Source organism: Grammomys surdaster, unplaced genomic scaffold (genome assembly GCF_004785775.1).
Source record: "Grammomys surdaster isolate TR1022 unplaced genomic scaffold, NIH_TR_1.0 126059, whole genome shotgun sequence".
Taxonomy (NCBI): domain Eukaryota; kingdom Metazoa; phylum Chordata; class Mammalia; order Rodentia; family Muridae; genus Grammomys; species Grammomys surdaster.
The window spans coordinates 6,160,997-6,177,839 of NW_021620869.1; the positions used below are offsets into that span (position 1 = coordinate 6,160,997).

At 48.8% G+C, this 16,843-nt stretch overlaps 1 protein-coding gene across 3 annotated transcripts in view; it reads right to left on the reverse strand.

Moving 5' to 3' along the window:
* The window catches only part of Sh3bp4 (SH3 domain binding protein 4), an 80,022-nt gene that overhangs the window by 16,330 nt on the left and 46,849 nt on the right, over positions 1-16,843 (reverse strand). For all 3 annotated transcript variants that reach the window (XM_028755416.1, XM_028755417.1, XM_028755418.1), the window contains one exon: positions 226-470. In XM_028755416.1, coding sequence (XP_028611249.1) covers positions 226-343 — 118 coding nt within the window. In that variant the 5' untranslated portion in view covers positions 344-470. The remainder of the gene's footprint in view (positions 1-225; positions 471-16,843) is intronic.

A 16,843-nucleotide genomic window follows, 5' to 3' on the forward strand; every position in this document is an offset into this window, starting at 1 on the left:
TCCAAGTGTACCCTAACCCATGTGCATTCGTGCATACATAAGTTAGTATGTGCATGTGTGTGCAGACAACCTTCTTCCTACACATCCAGAGATAAATGGCACTGTTTCAGGGAGGAATGAATAGCAGGAGGGTTAGAGAGCTGACTGTAAAGCTGACTGCCTGGAAACCCAAGAGCCATCAATATCCCGGTGTGTCCGTCAGGCAGAGGTTGGCTAGGAACTTACCTTTGACATCATTAAAGCTTGTCTCTGAGAAGCCCTCGCTCAGGTCGATCAGAGTCCCCTCTGACTTGCACCGAGGGAGGCCACTGGAGTTGGCTGCCCGGATGCGCTGGGCTGCCATGGTGAACCTCTTGGGTGGGTGAGGTACTATGGTCTCATGTCTCCTCCCCTAGTTCCAGCAGGGACAGCAGCTGCTGTCACATAGAGTCACGCTGCACGGCAGGGTCAAATTGGCAGTGTGCTTCTTCCTGAAGGGAGAGGAGAAATAATTTCCTCTGAACAAGTGAAGCATGGCTTCCAGGGTAATCTTATGGGTGAAGGGAGTCCTCTTTCTTCCAGACCATTCCAGTGAAGAGAGGCCCAATTCATTGCTCTGGCATGGGAGCAGAAATGGCAAGCTGCACAGACCCTGTGCCCAGTGGGCATGCAGAGATGCTCTTCCTAGGGCACAATGGGGTCTATGAAATGTGTCCCAGCACCTGGACAGCCATTCAATGCAGTCAAAGAAGACAGCCTCAGACTGTGCAGTACACTGTCACTTCCAGGACTCAGGAAGAAAACAGGCCCTGTCTGTCAGAGTGGCGGGTCCTGTTGGAGGAGCAGCCGTGGGAGGCTTGGCACAAGCAATAGAGAACCAGTGACACCATTTACTTTTGAAACCTTGCCATGGTGGCTTGGGGTGGGGTAGGGGGTGCTCCTCCCTGCCTGTGTATAACCACAGTCCCTACTGGACCTAAACAGATATCATAAACCCAATCCTGGAGGGCTACCAGGTATATGATGTGTAGCTAATACATGTGAAACTGGGCACACTATTGAACTGCTATTCCTAGGCTGGCGATAGACATGATTATGAGTAAGGTTTATTCTTAGTGGGATGAGGTAGACCAGGCTTAAGCATCTATGGCAGGGTGTTTCATTGGCTTGGAGCAGACCCTAAACCAGGAATGACAGACAAGAAATAGCAACAAGAGCTGATTTCAATGTGTGAATTTTGCAGCTACTCTACCAGAAACCCATGCATATTGTCTCAGCCGATCACTATTGTCCCCAAACAATGGGACTCTCAACCCTTCATCTAGACCATGGTTGGAAATGGGGCCTCTGACTGCAGGTGTGGTACCCTCACACAGCTCTCTATGACAAAGTGAGCTCACCAGCCCCAGGCACTCCATCCCCAGCTCGAAGGACCCATGTAGAGAACGAGCAGGCTCAGCACCCACCTCCTGCTGATGATAACAACACACAACCTGAATCCTATTCGGCCCCAGTGTTGGTGTTTATCATCCAGCATTAAAACCCCATTAGTTAACTACACTTGATATCTTTTTAAGAAATACACACGGTCAGAATGATGTAGAACGTGAGGCAAGGTCTCAATGAACACCAATGACTACTACCACCCATCAGAGGCCCGTCTTGGCTCCAGTGACCAGTGGGCAGAGATCCAAGAAAGGCTTCCGACTTCCCGCCCATCTTAAGACTCCAGAAGATCACGGTTTGCAAGCTCTCTGGGCCAAAGACTCAGTGTCATTTACGGACACTGGGAAAATCATGACTGAGGAAACAGGCTGGAGAGGGGGAAGGGGAACGTCACTTCAGGAATGGGCGAGAGCCCGTACACGACCTGAGCTTGCTCACTGTCCAGTCGTACGAGGACAAGTGTCCCCTGCGACTCTAAAGGCTGGGGTGTCTAAGGAGAGGCGACAGACTCTGCAGCCACTATAGAAGGGAAGCTGAGGTCAGAAGATGCCTACCAGCTGTGACAGGTGATGGCAGGTTTGTCCTGATCACGCTGGTGAAGCTCAGAGCTGCTCTGAGGACCCGTGTGAACGAGGGGTATGTTTTGGCTCTTCACCTGCTTCAGGGACACAGGCATTACTACCTGTGCCTGTGTTCCTCTTGTGTCTGACAAGTCCTTCCATCAGAAATGAGTTGGTCATCTCTGTTATCCCACCCCTCCCTTAAGGAAGGGGGTGGGGTGTCTCATAGACTGTCCCAGTCCAGGCCACAAGAACTGATTTTTGTAGAGGGTTAAAGAACCAGAGTCCAAATGGTACAACAGGGGACATTAAAGCTTCAAGACAACCTCCTGATTTTAGAATCCTATGGGCAGAATCGTGCTTTGGCTACCATGGAAACAGCCTGGGGTGTGACAGGCCATAGGAGACAGCTCAGAGTAGCCCTGCTCAAAGGCACCCGAGCCTGGTACTGGAACAGGGGTGGGCCCTGGAGTGCCTAGCCAAGTGAGTGGGGACCAGGGCTGCGTGGGTTAGCTCATTGTTCCCTGAGGACTTCTGGAAGCCACTGAAGGTGTGGCTTGAATGAGATATGTCTCTCATAGGATCCAGTATTTGGTTCCCAGTTGGTGGTCCTATTTGGGGAGTTCTGTGTGGTGCGTCTTAGCTGGGGGAAGCATGTCACCAAAGGTGCTTTTTGAGATGAAAAGGTTCATGCTGTATCTAGTTCACTCTCTGCTTTTGTGCTTGTGGTTCAGCCTGTGAGTCCTCAGCTTCCTGCGTCTTCTACTATGCTTGCTGGCATGCCTGCCTGCCACAGTGACTTCTCATCCCTCTGGAACCGTACATTGAAATAAATCCTCTCTTCCACACATTACTTTTGGTTGTGGTGTTTTATCATAGCCTCAGGAAAGTAACTAACACTCCTGGCTGGGAACTGTCATTCGACACAGTCGAAAGAAGAAAAAACAAAAAAACAAACAAAAAAAACAACGCTGTTTCCTTTGGGAATGGTTACTTCTGGTCTAGGAAAGCTAACCGCTGTTGGAAAGATCAGCTGGATAGCCTTGCCTCCCTCAAAGCCTAGAACAGTAGGCCACTTCACACAGAGGTACTGGGAGATTCTGGAGTGGGCAACTCTACCAGGACAGGCCAGGGTGGACACCAGTACGTCCAATCTGCAAGGCTGAGGCTCTGGGTTTCTCCACAATCCCCACGAAGGACTCAGAGGTCGGTGGAAAACGCAAATGATCCATATAAAAAGATGGTCCAGGGCCCTCTCATGACCATGAGACCTGGGGTCAGATCCAGTCCTCAGGAGCAGAGAAAGTTGGAAGAAGATGAATCACGGTTATCTCTTAAGGACATAGCGAGCGCCCCGAGCCAGGAGAGGGACAAAAGGGGTGTCAGCAGTTACCCAGAGACCAGTAGAATATATAAAAAAAATTGACACCTTCAGAGGAGACATTTGAGGGACAGATAGGTTACCACCTATGGATTGTCCACCAGACAGAGAAGCCAAGCTCTTAAGTGTGACCACCAGTATCCTGATAGGCCTTGCGTTTAAACTGGCACCAGTGTGCTCTGTCATGCACATTGGGTACCAGTGCACTCACTCAAACACATATACACCCCTACTCATGGAGCAGAGGACTTTTGTCTCATGGTAAAGAAAAAAAATAAATCCCAAGAACGATCGTTTTTTCCCCTCCAGTGACAGCCGGTACTTGAATTGGATCCTGGTACTGTCAATACCACACTGAGTGCAAACAGGGACACTAACTGCCCCATCCTTTGGGGACATTTTATTGAAGGAAAGAGGCAAGACAGTTAGTCCCTCTAGACCTGTCTGGGGGTGTCCTCCTCTCTCCTCAGAATACAGCCCCTGGCAGGTGGACCGTGAAGCCCCTTCTACCAACTCCACTGCTTTGTGGTCTACATACAGAGAGTCTGGCAGCTGCCAGCAGTCGGAGTTACCCTGCCCTTTGTACCATCATCCACAAGACAGGCCCTCGTCCCCATCACCATCCTGGTGAAGACATTTACTTCCCCTTACTTAGGCCTCTCACTGGCCTGGCCTGACCCTCCAACTGAGCTGACAAGACATGGGGACCAACCCACAGTCTCTCATTCACCTTGCAGAAACAATTGATCCCAGGAGGCTTTGTGACAGCCTTGGGGCTGACAAGGGGGCCAGGTGGCCCTGTAGACAAGGGACAGTCCCTTAGAAGCTATGGCTCTCCGCTGCCTGGCTGGCCTATTCTTCCACAGCCTCACAGTGGTGCTGGGGGCTTCCCGATTCTTCTACCATCTGTCCTTGTGGGAGCCTCGTTTTCTCCAAGGTTAGGCCATCTTGTTCCCTCAAATCACTAGGGATTATTTCCTGTCTCTAAGGGAGCAAGTCAGTAACCCAGCCCAGTCTGCTGCACCCTCGTGGCTTAGTTTCACCTTCATCTCCAGCTTTGTGGAGCTGCACATCCCTCCTGACTCCAACTGGATTTGCTGTGTCTCAGGCCTGCCTAACAGCTGCCCTTGCATTTTCCATTCAGTGCCCACATGAAAACCAGGATGGCTTACCTGGGCTTCCAGGAAGCCAGGCTTCTCTGCGGCCCCTCCCTCCTGGCTCCACCCCCTTCCCTGGGGCTCTACCAGTTCTAGGTGACTCATGGGCACTAGCTCTCATCAGATCAACTCAGTCAACCAGTGTCCCCAGGGCTGTCATCCAGGTTATCACCATGTCCCTCACTGCTTGTCGTTCTCTGAGCCCTTCAAGGCGGAGGTAGATGGCCAGGTTCCCATTCAACACCCACCAAATGGCCAGAGGACCCCTCTCTGCCCCTCAGTTACACACACGTACACCTCCACTGTCAGAAAGTAACCTCCACCTGACCCTTCCCAGCGCCAGCACACCACCAGGTCAATTACAGTAATTGGCTCCTTCCCACCAGGCTGTCTGCATCCTGCAGTCCACACCTCAATCAGCAGTCAGAGGCTGCCAGGCCTCTCTACCCACCCTTCTTTGCTCTCAGGAGAGCTAACAGCACCTCCAGCCTCTCCCTGTACCACCAGCCCTGCTGTCCCTCAGGTCAGTTTCCCCAGGTCTTGCTCTCTTCCCATCTGCCTCCACAGTCTTACCAAAATTCACTTCCTACAACAGGACCCTGACACATGCTGTTTAGGAAGGACTGGAAGGTTCTCTCCAGGCATTCACTAGACTCTATCACCCACCCACCCACCCACCCACCCATCCATCCACCCACCCACCCACCCACACACACACATTCATCTACCCACCTACCCATCCATCCATCCACCCACCCACTCATACACCCATTCATACACCCACCCACCCATCTATCCATCTACCCACCCACCCATCCACCCACCCACTCACCCATCCATCCACCTACCCATTCATCCACCTACCCATCCATCCATCCACCCATCTATCCACCCACCCATCCAGCCACACACCCACTTACTCATATATAGAATCTGATTGGTAGAAAGAGGAACGCCTTCACCCCAAACTCTTCCTGTACTTGTCTCATCACCACTAAAGTCCTGCTCTTCCTTAGCAAGACACCCCTAGAATGTGAGCCTACACAATCTCTGTTCCCAATGTGCTATGCAGGCTCAAAGGCACGGAGTTAGGAATTCCTACTAGACAACCAGGACGATGGGTCTGAGGTCTTTTGTAGGCACCTTGAACCATCTTTTATGGAGCCAAGAGGTTGGTGTGACTTGATAACACACAGCATGTTGAACTTGCAAAACCCACCCTGTTGATTCTCCCCCAAAACACCTGGGGGAGAAAACGACAGACTGCCTGGGTGAGCACCTCAGAAGCACCCAGACATCCAGCTGAGCCAAAGAAGTTAGCAACATTTCTCCAAAAGGATGCCTCCATTTCTCAGGCTCCAGCCATCCTTTCTCCAAGGTAGGCTGCCTACTCTCTAGGTCACTCTCACTGACAGGGGCAATAAATAGCTCCACTCCAATGTTCCAGATGGTACCTGGGTATGAAAGCATCCCTCTGTGGGCCCAGAAGGCTGCTGTGGGTCTTACTCCTCTAACTACTGAGTTTTCCTTTTCTGGGTGTCAGGGCTGACTTGTTTAGAGACAAGACCCCGGGAGTTAGGAGGTTGGCAAGCACTCTACACAGATAGAACCGCTGACAGATCCTGCTGGCTGCCTCAGGCGCTCTGCGCTCCCTGCTGCTGCCAGCATGCTCTCTCTGCACCTCCCAGTCACGGGATCTGCATGTGGTGGCCTTTCTGCCAACACCCTGGCTCCAGGAACAATGAAACTACCCAATCCAGGAAAGGCACCAAGACCAAGATGGGGTGTGTCTCGGGGTAGCAGGACCATGTGTGACTTGGGCAGAAACCAGGAGTCTGAGAGGGAGAGCCAAAGCTGGCGGAGAACAGGGCATGAACGCTCCTAGCGCCTCCCTCGCCAGTTCCGGTTGTATTAACATGACTCACCTTTTACATCTACTTGCAGTCTGTGGAGTACTGGGCCGATTTCAACTGATTTCTTCCAGTAAGAAACAATAAAAGTATGAGTTTTGACCTGCCCTGTGACTCGAAGCCCCAGTCTCTATACAAAAATCTCAATTATTCGTCCTCTTTCTGGCTCCCTAAGAGATAGCTGTACAAGAAGTGGCTTGGCTTCCTAGGAGTCACTCTGAGAGTAGAAGGCTTCCACGGCCTTAATACTTCAGCACCTGATCTCACAAGGATGTCAAAGCCACAGGTATTTGCCTCTAACTTCCACCAGGGGAGGAGAGCATGCTCAGATGACTCCTCCTGAGGGGGTTCAGCTCTGCCCAGGGAGGGGAACCCTGCCTACAGCTTGGCAGACAGGCCTCTGTTCCCTCTAGCCACCTGTAGATAAAGCAAAGTGTTACCCTGTGGCTCCCAGACTCCCATGCTGGCACCTGCGTGTAGTGTTTCAGGAACACGTGAGACAGCATTGGTTTGGAGCTGCAGGAAGCCTGTGCTCTGCCACTGAGGGGACAGATGACAGCATGAGGTACAAATGCCTAAGGATTCTGTCTCATGCTCTAAAGATGGGATGCCTTTTTCATGTCCATTGCAACCATGGCATAAAGTCATAGCAGACACAGCTGAGGTTCCATGTCCCGCGGGGAAACGTAGTAACTTGTTCACGTTCATGAACCATCCCTCCAATGCTATAGGACCTGCCAGCAACTTGAAGGGGAGCCCAAGGGCAGGACAGCTGGGAAGCATTGCTGCCTTGTGACAATGGAGACCAAGCAGGCTAGAACGGGCTGGGTCAGTAACAAAATACAGAAAGTTGAGTCAGGCGAGCACAGGGTTGTGGTGGGGATCAAGAGAGCTTTCTGGTCACGCTGTTCAAGCCGTAGTAGACAAAGCAATCCCTGTGCCCCACACTGCTGAAAACCTTAGAGTCTGGAGGCCAGCCAATGAGAGTACAGCAATGCCTGTCTCCTAGGACCTCAGAACTACTCATCACAACCAAGTCTGTGGTCTGTTCTGCTTAGCCATGTGGGAAACCAAGCCAGTGTGTGGTGTAGCTGACGGCAGACGAGGCATGAGGAAGAGCTTGTGACCAGCCCAGACAGTACAGACTTCTAAGCTCTGATCTCCATTCAGTGACTCTGAAGAAAAGGCACAATTATCTCTGAAGTGTGGTCACAGCATCGAAAAACAGAGAGGTTCATTCATCTAACTTGAGTCTAGACTCCATCTGACATGATATTCAAGACTGCAAGCCAGCAGATGTGATTTCCAATACAAGTCACTGATTCCCATACTGGAAAACAAACAAAAAGCCAACAAACCAACCTATCAAACAAACATAGCTAGATGCAGTGACATATGCTTCTACAATCCAAGAACTGAGGCAGGATTCCAAGTTCAAGGCCAACCTGAGCTACATAGTGAGACCCTATCTCAAAACACAAAGTTCAGACACCCCACCACATATGTATAATTTAACAGTGCTCTTTAAATGGATTGATCCCCTTGAGGCAGAGAAGAGGCTCAGTTGTTAAAATTGTTCCTGCCGCTCTTGCAGAGTTCCCGGGGCTCGGTTCTGCAGCTCTTGCAGAGGACCCGGGGCTCAGTTCCCACATCTGAGGTGAGTGGCCTACTACAAGCACCTGTAATGCCAGCCTCAGCCTTTGCAGGCAACCACACTCATGTGGCATTTACTTACAGAACATACACATACATATAAATAAAAATAAATCAACCCACTTGACAGCTGGCTTTGTTTTAAGGATGAAAACATCTTTCCCACTGATCACAGGATTCTTACAAATGGTCTTGTGGGAAGCTCAGGAATAGCCACTCTGCTCACTTTACAAGAAAGGGAGAGTCCAGGCTTGGCCATATTGGAAGGGGTATCTCTGAGGCTAATGGGGAGGCAGCAACTACAGCCCAAGCAGATCCATGGCAGCCCAGCACAGTCCTTGTAAAAAGACAGGACAGAGGGCAGAGCTATGCCTACCAAATGAAGCATGAGAAAACAAAGCAACATACGTGCCACACTGTTCAGTGCCTGACAGCATGGACAGAGGCGCTGCACAGGGAAGGTGAGGACAGGATGCCCGAGGGCTCTCTCTCAGCCTTAGTTATTAGTAGGTAAGTGTCTGCCTCCCAGTCAGAAGGTAGGGAGCCAAGATGGAAAGGGACAGTCTCAATGTCACCTATCAGCTTTATTCCACAGGTAACGTGGAGCTAGTTCTATGTAGTATATGTCTGTATTCATAGTGCTAGGGAGGCAGAATTTCCTCAAATGCAGAGGTCAGCCTGAGATACAGAGTAAGACCATGTTGGGGTGGGGAGGCATACCATTTATCACAGTAAGAAATTGGGAAAATTCCTGGGGTGAAAGCCTATTTCTTTCCTGGAGAGCAACTGCCCAAGAGTCACTGACAAGATATCTAGGGCAGTGAACCCATCAGAATCTCGACCTTTGCCAAGGCTTATTTAGGGAAATGGAGGAGAACCTTATAACCATCCTGCTGCCCCTCATGGCTGTTTGTCCTTGGGAAATTACAGGTGGAGAAAGAATGTCCACGATGCCATGGAAATGGAATGCCCTAAGCACCCTGCGTGAGCTGGAGGGTAGCACATCTCTTTAAAGGCACCCTTAACATAGGACAGCTCAAAGAACAGAGAACACATACAATCTAATATACAAATAAGCTCTAATTCAGTAAATTTAATGGTAAATGCTTCATCTACTCCATTTCCAGAGGTGTACATTTGACAGAAAAGGAAAATGTTGACCTTAGGTGGAAGGGACATTTTCCTTTTACAATGTTCAACTTCCTTGTTTTCTGATTTTTCATCTTTAAATGATAAAAATGGGACTCTCTTTTTTTAAAAAATCTTTTAAAATTTATTTATTGTATGTAAATACACTGTAGCTGTCTTCAGACACCCCATAAGAGGGCATCAGATCTCATTATGGATGGTTGTGAGCCACCATGTGGTTGCTGGGATTTGAACTCATGACCTCTAGAAGACCAGTCAGTGCTCTTAACCACTGAGCCATCTCACCAGCCCAAAATGGGACTCTCTTAAGTCCCATTCCCAGCCCCTGCATCAAGCCTTGGCTCCTGAAGTTCCTGAGATGTGGCAAGGCCACTTTCTTAGCACAGAGGCATGTCATCTGACGGTGAGTGGGTCCCCAACATTTCAAACTCTCTCATGACACCTGTGGAGGAGACTGACCCCAGTGGGTAGAACCTGAGGTACCCGTCCTGGTGCTGTGGCCAGGGTGAGTCAGCAGGACATTGTTCATACTTCCTTTCCCTTACAATCCTGCTCCTTAGATGATGCCCTCCCCCCAAGAGAAGAGGGCAAAGTTAAAGCCAGGCTAAGCTGACCAAGCCTACAGCCTCATCTTCAAGTCTGTAGCGGCCTGACTACCACAGCCCTGTGCCTGCTCAGCTCATTCTGATACCTGATCTTACTGCATTTTGAATTACTTTCTTCCCTTCTTCTTTTTCTGTTTGGGGGTGGGGTGAAGAGTGGGGTCTCACTCTGTAGCCCAGGCTGGCCTGAATACATGGCAGTCCTCCTGCCTCTACTTCCCAAATGCTGGGTTCACAACCCTGGGTTTTCACACCTGGCTTTTAAATCATTTTGTAGGACAATTTTCTAGATGAGAAAAGAGCCTTGCCAAATGCTCTGCTGGAAGGTTCTGGAAACTCAGCCTCTCAACAGCAGTGGGAGCTCATTTCCCACCCTTGGTAGACAGCTGAAGGAAAGCTCTGTTAACCTACTAAGTAGGAGCAGACATTCAAGTCTGAGTCACTTTCCTTCCCCACCACCCAGAACTCAGTGTTGTGTGAGGCAGTCAGCAAAGGACCAACAGGACAGTGGCTCTGTCAGAGTACATGTGGTGACACAGTAATCAGGTTTCTGTCTGATCAGTGACAAGATGGCTTCATGTTATGTGTCTCAGAACATACCTTGTCACGTGGCATTTCTTTCTTTGATTTTTTTTTTAGAAAAAGAAAAAATAATTATTTATGTGTGTGTTTGCCTGTATTTATGTTTGCATGAATGTTTGTATGAATGAATGTATGTATGTATATATGTATGTGTACCACATGCATGCAGTACCTGAAGAGTCCAGAAGAGGGCATCAGATCCCCAGAACTGGAATTACAGACAATTATGAGCTGCCTGCCATGTGGGTGCTGGGAACTGAACCCAGGTCTTCTACAAGAGCCAGTGTTCTTAAACTGTGAGATAAGAACCCATGTCTGTCTGTCTGGCCCTATTTCCCAACTCTCACACGGAGTCAGTTGCCAGCATCTTCCCCACCCTGCTGTCTGAGCTTATCCACTGGCTGGCTTGAAGTCTGAATTACGCATTCATATCAATCTTTCCCATCTGGCTTTCCCTGGATGCACAGCATGGCCTCTCTTAATGAAAAATTTGATCAGCATTCCCATCTATTTCCTTTACTTAAAAAATTGGTTTGTGTGCTGACATTAATGTACAAAGAATTTATTTGGCTTCTCGGTGAGGACTGTCACAAAATTAATTAGCAAAGAACTGAGTAATTACTTCTGCATGGCGTTCCTGAACAACATGTCCCCTCCAGACTAATTCAATGTCACTACCACACACTTTAATACATACAGATGTGAGGGTCTGCACTGGGGCCATTCTGTGTCAGTGGCCTGACAATTTTTGTGGTAATACTTTCTTATGTAGTAGTGACAGTAATTCCACTGGCCACCCTCCTGCAAAATCCTATCTTAGGTTTTTTACACCTCTTTTTTTTTTCCTTCCATGAACTTCAGAATAATTTAATATAAAATATTTCCTCACCACTTAATTCCATCAAAGAGTGGCCCCACTGGATTTTCTTGATGTTGACATCTTTATGCTAGTTCATCTTTTTGTGTAAAGGTGTGGTGGGTGTCCATTTATTAAATTTTCTGTAAAGGGACAGAGAATAAATTGAACTTTGGGGACTAATGTTGTTAGAAAGACTCAATTCTGTTCTTGTAGTCCAAAATGAATCACAAACAATATGAAGCAAACATCTATGACTATGTTCCAATAAAGTATTATTGATAAAACATAAATGGTGGGTCACAGCTTGCTTCCCCCATGTCAAGGTTAAGAGGACATGCAGTTCAGAGTCCCACTCACCAAGCCTTAATCCCTGCCTGCATGTGTTAGGAATGTAAAAATGTCTAGAAACCAAGGCCAGCCTGGGCTACATGACACCTGTATCAAACAGCCAACTCACTTCCTGTTCAGAAAGCATCTCAGAAACTTTAAATTGGGTTTCAATGTAGCTGCCACCGTGAGCATCTTACTATTCTCTTGTATTTTCAGGTGAGTATTTCTGGAAAAGGAAAGTCACTGACTTCTGTATCTACACAATTTACGTTCTGTAGCCAAAAACCTTGCTTAAGAGCAGCAGTTCTCAACCTGTGGGTCATGAGCCCCACAGGGGCCACATATCAGACATCCTGCAGGTCAGACACTCACATTACGATTCGTAACAGTGGCAACATTACACTTAGGAAGTAGCAATAAAAATAATTTTTATGGTTGGGGGTCATCAGAACATGAGGAACAGTATTAAAGGGTCGCATGAAGCATTAGGAAGGTGGAGAGCCACCTCTTTACAAATACTGATAACCAGTATCGACTTGCACGGTCTAAGGCTCTGTACCCTGGCTTGCAAGTCTGTGTGGCATGGCCACACTTCCCTCACTTCCTCATTCAGCACAAACCACCCTCTGCCTGGCACACCGACCTGCCCCTGTTTCTATCTCATAGTCTAGTCAATAACTGATTTAAACTATTACAACATTTGAGGCTGGGTATGGTGACTCATGAACATAACCCTAGCCCTTGGGAGGCTGAAACAGGATGAGTTTAACAGCGGCTGGGGCTACAGTGAGTTCTAGTCACCCTGATATAAGTGAAGGCCCTGTCTCGAAATCCAAACCACCCAAACAAAATAAATGCATGTGTATATATCACGTTCAACATTTCCAAAAAGAAATTTTAATCTGCCATTTTTTCTTTTAAAAATTCTGCTCTTGGGGCTGGAGATATGACTGGAAGTGAAAAGAGCCTCATGTGGTGGTAACCCCAAACCTTGAAATTATTTTCCTTGTTACTTCGTGACTGTAATTTTGCTGCTGTTATGAATCACAATGTAAATATCAGATATTCAGGATCTCTGTTATACAATCTTTGTGGGGGCTCACAACCCACACGTTAAGAACCACTGCTCTTCCAGAGGACCTGGGTTTGAGTTCATTTGGTTCTCAGCACCCACATGACAGCTCACCATCACTTGTGACTGCAGTTTCAAGGGATATGCTGCTGTCTCTGGCCTCCATGGACACTCGTGCACACACAATGCACATGTACTCACACAGGAACATGTGTGTGTGTTAAAACAGCAACAAACCAAAAAGCTCTGAAATGCTACTCTTAGGGTAGTGAGATGTCTCAGTAGACAACCTGAGATTGATCCTGGGGTTCATATGGTGAAGGACAGGATCAATTCCTGTATACCCTCCTGTTAGGGTCCTATCCTGTCCTTCTCAACACTTAGCATTTATCTGTGGTCTCAAAACATTCTCTTGAGTGGCTTCTACCTCAAGTCCCCGGGCTGACCCTGAAGCCTCTGGATCCTTACTGTGTTGGGCCTGGAGTTACCACAGTGATCATCTGCAGAGACTTCTTGGAAAACCCTGGACGCCTGCTCTACTCAGATCTGAGTCCACACGTCCCCAAGTTTGAGCCTTGATCAGAGAACTTTGTCTTAACTTCATCTTTTCTCGCTCTCCGTCCCCCTTTCGTTCCCAGCCCTCTTTTCAGGTGAACCTGTTTGACTCGTGGCCGCAGGCGGCTCATTCCTGCACCTTTTATTCGGACCCCCACATGAGTAACATTTTGGTGAGCAGAGGTGGGGACAGGGCCCTGCTCTTTAAAACGTAAATCTTTAGAATCCCTAAGGAGAATAAATGCAGCCTTCGAACTTGGGCCTCAGACTGCTCACTGGCAACAAGATATTGAAAGATGTGATTCCCGGAACACTTCGAGGACCAGATTCCTCCTGAAGAGACGGCAGTAGTAAGAGAGGTAGTGACAGTAAGATCAGTCCCTCCTGCCAATGGTGCCACATGCTCCAACAATACCCAGCTTCCTCCCTGCAGTGGGCCTCAGATATAGACCTGATCTGACTGAAACCTCCGCCCTGACAAAGTACCTGATTTTAACTGGGCTCACCGCAGGGACCTCTGCTGTTTCTCAGCTAATCCCTCCCCACGCTCAAAACCACACACCCCACACAATTCAAAACCATTCTCCGGCATTCCAGCATCTGGGAGACTCATGGTGCTTTGAATGACCTCTTGACTCTGTAAAGAAAGACCCCTCACCCTCTCCCAATCCCCATCCTGTCACAATACCCCACGCTCTCCTACTGCAGTTTAACTTACTTGACTGGCAGTTGTCTCTGGCAGGCAAGGTCCACCCCACAGAACCTCACTTGCCGGTTTTGCCAACTGACCCTCCATTCAATGTCCATCTTGAAGATCCCTCAGTCTCTCACCAGCACAGCTGTGATCACTCTACTTTGGGGGTTCCTTTTTAGCTCCTGTCTTTGCTTCGATCACCTTCTTTGGGTCTAGCCTGTTCCTAATCTCCCTCAGAGCATGTGGAGTAACCCTGCTCCTGACGACTCTTGCCTCCTGGCACAGGGCTGGAAGTTACCCAACCCCAAGAAAAACCGAGCTGAAAGAGTGGTGAGTGCGAACTAACAACACGCAGTCCATGCCCTCCCTATTTTAGTGTAGAACATGCTATAGCCTCCCGGGTTCCTCCATCTGAAGACCGCACCCTCCCCTCCACCTGGAGACTCCAGAGCCTCAGCAGCTTCATGTACTCTGGTGGAAACTTAAAAGGCATCCAAGCCACTCCCATGAAGAGTGTGGCTCACAAACCTCAATAGTGTTTCCTTGCCAAGACCATGAGAGGCTGGAGGAGGAAATTCCTGTTGAGTGACGGTTCAGGGCAGGCAATGGGCTCTGGAAGTGTACCCGCCAGCCCAGAGGAGGAACCTGGGAGGTTACAGCTTGTCCTCCACTAAAATCTGGAGGGCACAGGACGTCAATTCTCCGCTCCCCACCCTCACCTCACCACTCTCACGCCTTGTTCATGAAATGCCCCCCCCCCGGCTTCTTGTAGAACACACTCACTGCACCGCTGTCTTCTCTCCATTCCCATCTCTACCCCAGGATTTGGTAGGAAGATGCAGGCAGCCTTAGGCTCATGACTCTGGGCTCTCCCCTGAGTAAGACATTAACAATTTAGATGTGGGGTATCTTACAAGAATTTATACGTAAAATATCTTAATATTCTAAACTGGTCTGTATTTCTTTTTCATGCATGGTGTGGAAAGAAACATCATTTTATCCAAAGGAAAGCAGAAAAGACTGTGGAAAAGGATCCAGGTGATCTGGCTACTTGTCACTTTCTGTGTGCCCCTTCTATGCCCTTTATGCCCTACTCAAGGAAGAAGTCACGTTTGCCCCATTCTGGAATCACAGGGGCTTTTTGTGGTCACGCTGAACTGGCAACGGATGATGGAGTTGCTGAGGACGGGCCAGACTCGGCCCCACTGTCCACAGAACTCCTGAGACCTTGGCGAGCAAGCTGCTCTCACTCCTAGTACAAAAACTATTTCGCCTTCAGAGAATAACCTTCTAAAACACGAAGCAACACACAGGACACTTTTTATTTCTAATTCTCAAGACATGTCAGGACAATGTGGGTTCCTCCTTAGCCCCTTGCTCCCAGCCCTGCTACCTCTAGGTAGCACTACCCACACATTTGGGAATCAGGCAATTCTGTGCTGGGGGGCTGTCCTCAGCTTCCAGACAGATCTGCTCCATCTTCCTCCTCCACCCGCTAGATGCCAGCAACCTCCTCTCCTCCCATCTTGTTTCAATGACTCCAATGTTGCAAGAGTAAACTCCAGTGGAGCCTCGAGTGCATCCCCCAAGCCTGACAAGTGTCTTCCATATGAGTATGACTGACAGCTAGCAGCGTCAGAAGCAGAAGCCCGTGAAGCGGCCCGTCTGCATCTCCCATAGCCCTGAGCTGTGCTTGAACACCACCACAAGGTATGCTAAGCATGCCCTCTCTTTGCAGCGCCATTCAAGGGGGTTGCCTGGACCCAGGGACTTAAAAGGGCTCATGGAAAATTCTTCATCTTGAGACGGGCTTTGAACTACCCTTATATCCCCCAGAGTACCCTAGAGAGGAGCTCCCAGAATACATCAAGTTTACACCTCCATACACTGGCCAAGTTCATGCCCTTTAGTTCTTAGCTGTATGACTTGAGAAGCAGGGACACCCTAGTGTCCCGTCTCATCTGAGCCAAGGTGGAACAAAAGAAGACAGGGTATAGGTCCTGGAAATGCTGCCTTGTGTTATAAACTCAGGCCAGGACAAGAAACCTCTGTAGATGGTCTGTGCCGTTCCACATGTCAAAACTCAGGGAGGGGCCTTGTGCTTCCCCACCCTCAGGTACTGTGGACTTCTTCATAGGGCTCTGTTACCTTCCAATGGCCCAACCTCACTGTGGTTTGAACACAAAGGATTTCTGGGTGCTTCATTAAACAGGCAGGCCGACTTTACAAAGCATTAGTCACTCTCTAAGCGTGACCTCCTTTGGCCTTTCTCCACGTGGGCTGCGTGCACTGAAGATTTAAAGACTCTCTTGCGCCCTCTTCTCAGCTGCTTGAGATGTGCAAGAACTGGTCAAGAGCTCATTTAACAGGAGTGCAGCCTAATGGAGTGAACAGCAGCTTTGGCCAAAATCTTAACTCCAAAGAAAATGTAGACGGGCTGGCTCCTACAGGTTGTTCTGAGGCACAGTGCAGTCTTCCTTGTAGATGAGCAAGTGACAATGTCATTAGGGTGACCCTAATCCAGTACAATGGACAATCCTTGTTTATAAAAAGAGACAGTTGTGGACAGAGACGTAGAGGAAGAGAGAAAATCCAGAGAGTCAGGAAACCTCCATGAGCCACTGATGCCAAGACTCCAGAGCCAGAACGGTGGTAATATTCCCCTCCATAGCTGCCAGGGAACCTGCTTTGCAGGCACTAGGTTTTGAACTTCTAATCTCTGGCATTCACAGAACATTCTTGTGTTGGTTAAGCCATCACACGCTAAGGTCCCAAGTCCTGCAATACTTCCCGGTCAATGAAGGACTGCATGTGTAATGGTGGTCTCATAAGGGCATAATACTTATACACGGATGGCCTAACTTATGTATGCACATTCTACAATGTTCACACAAGATATCACACTTCTGAGAAC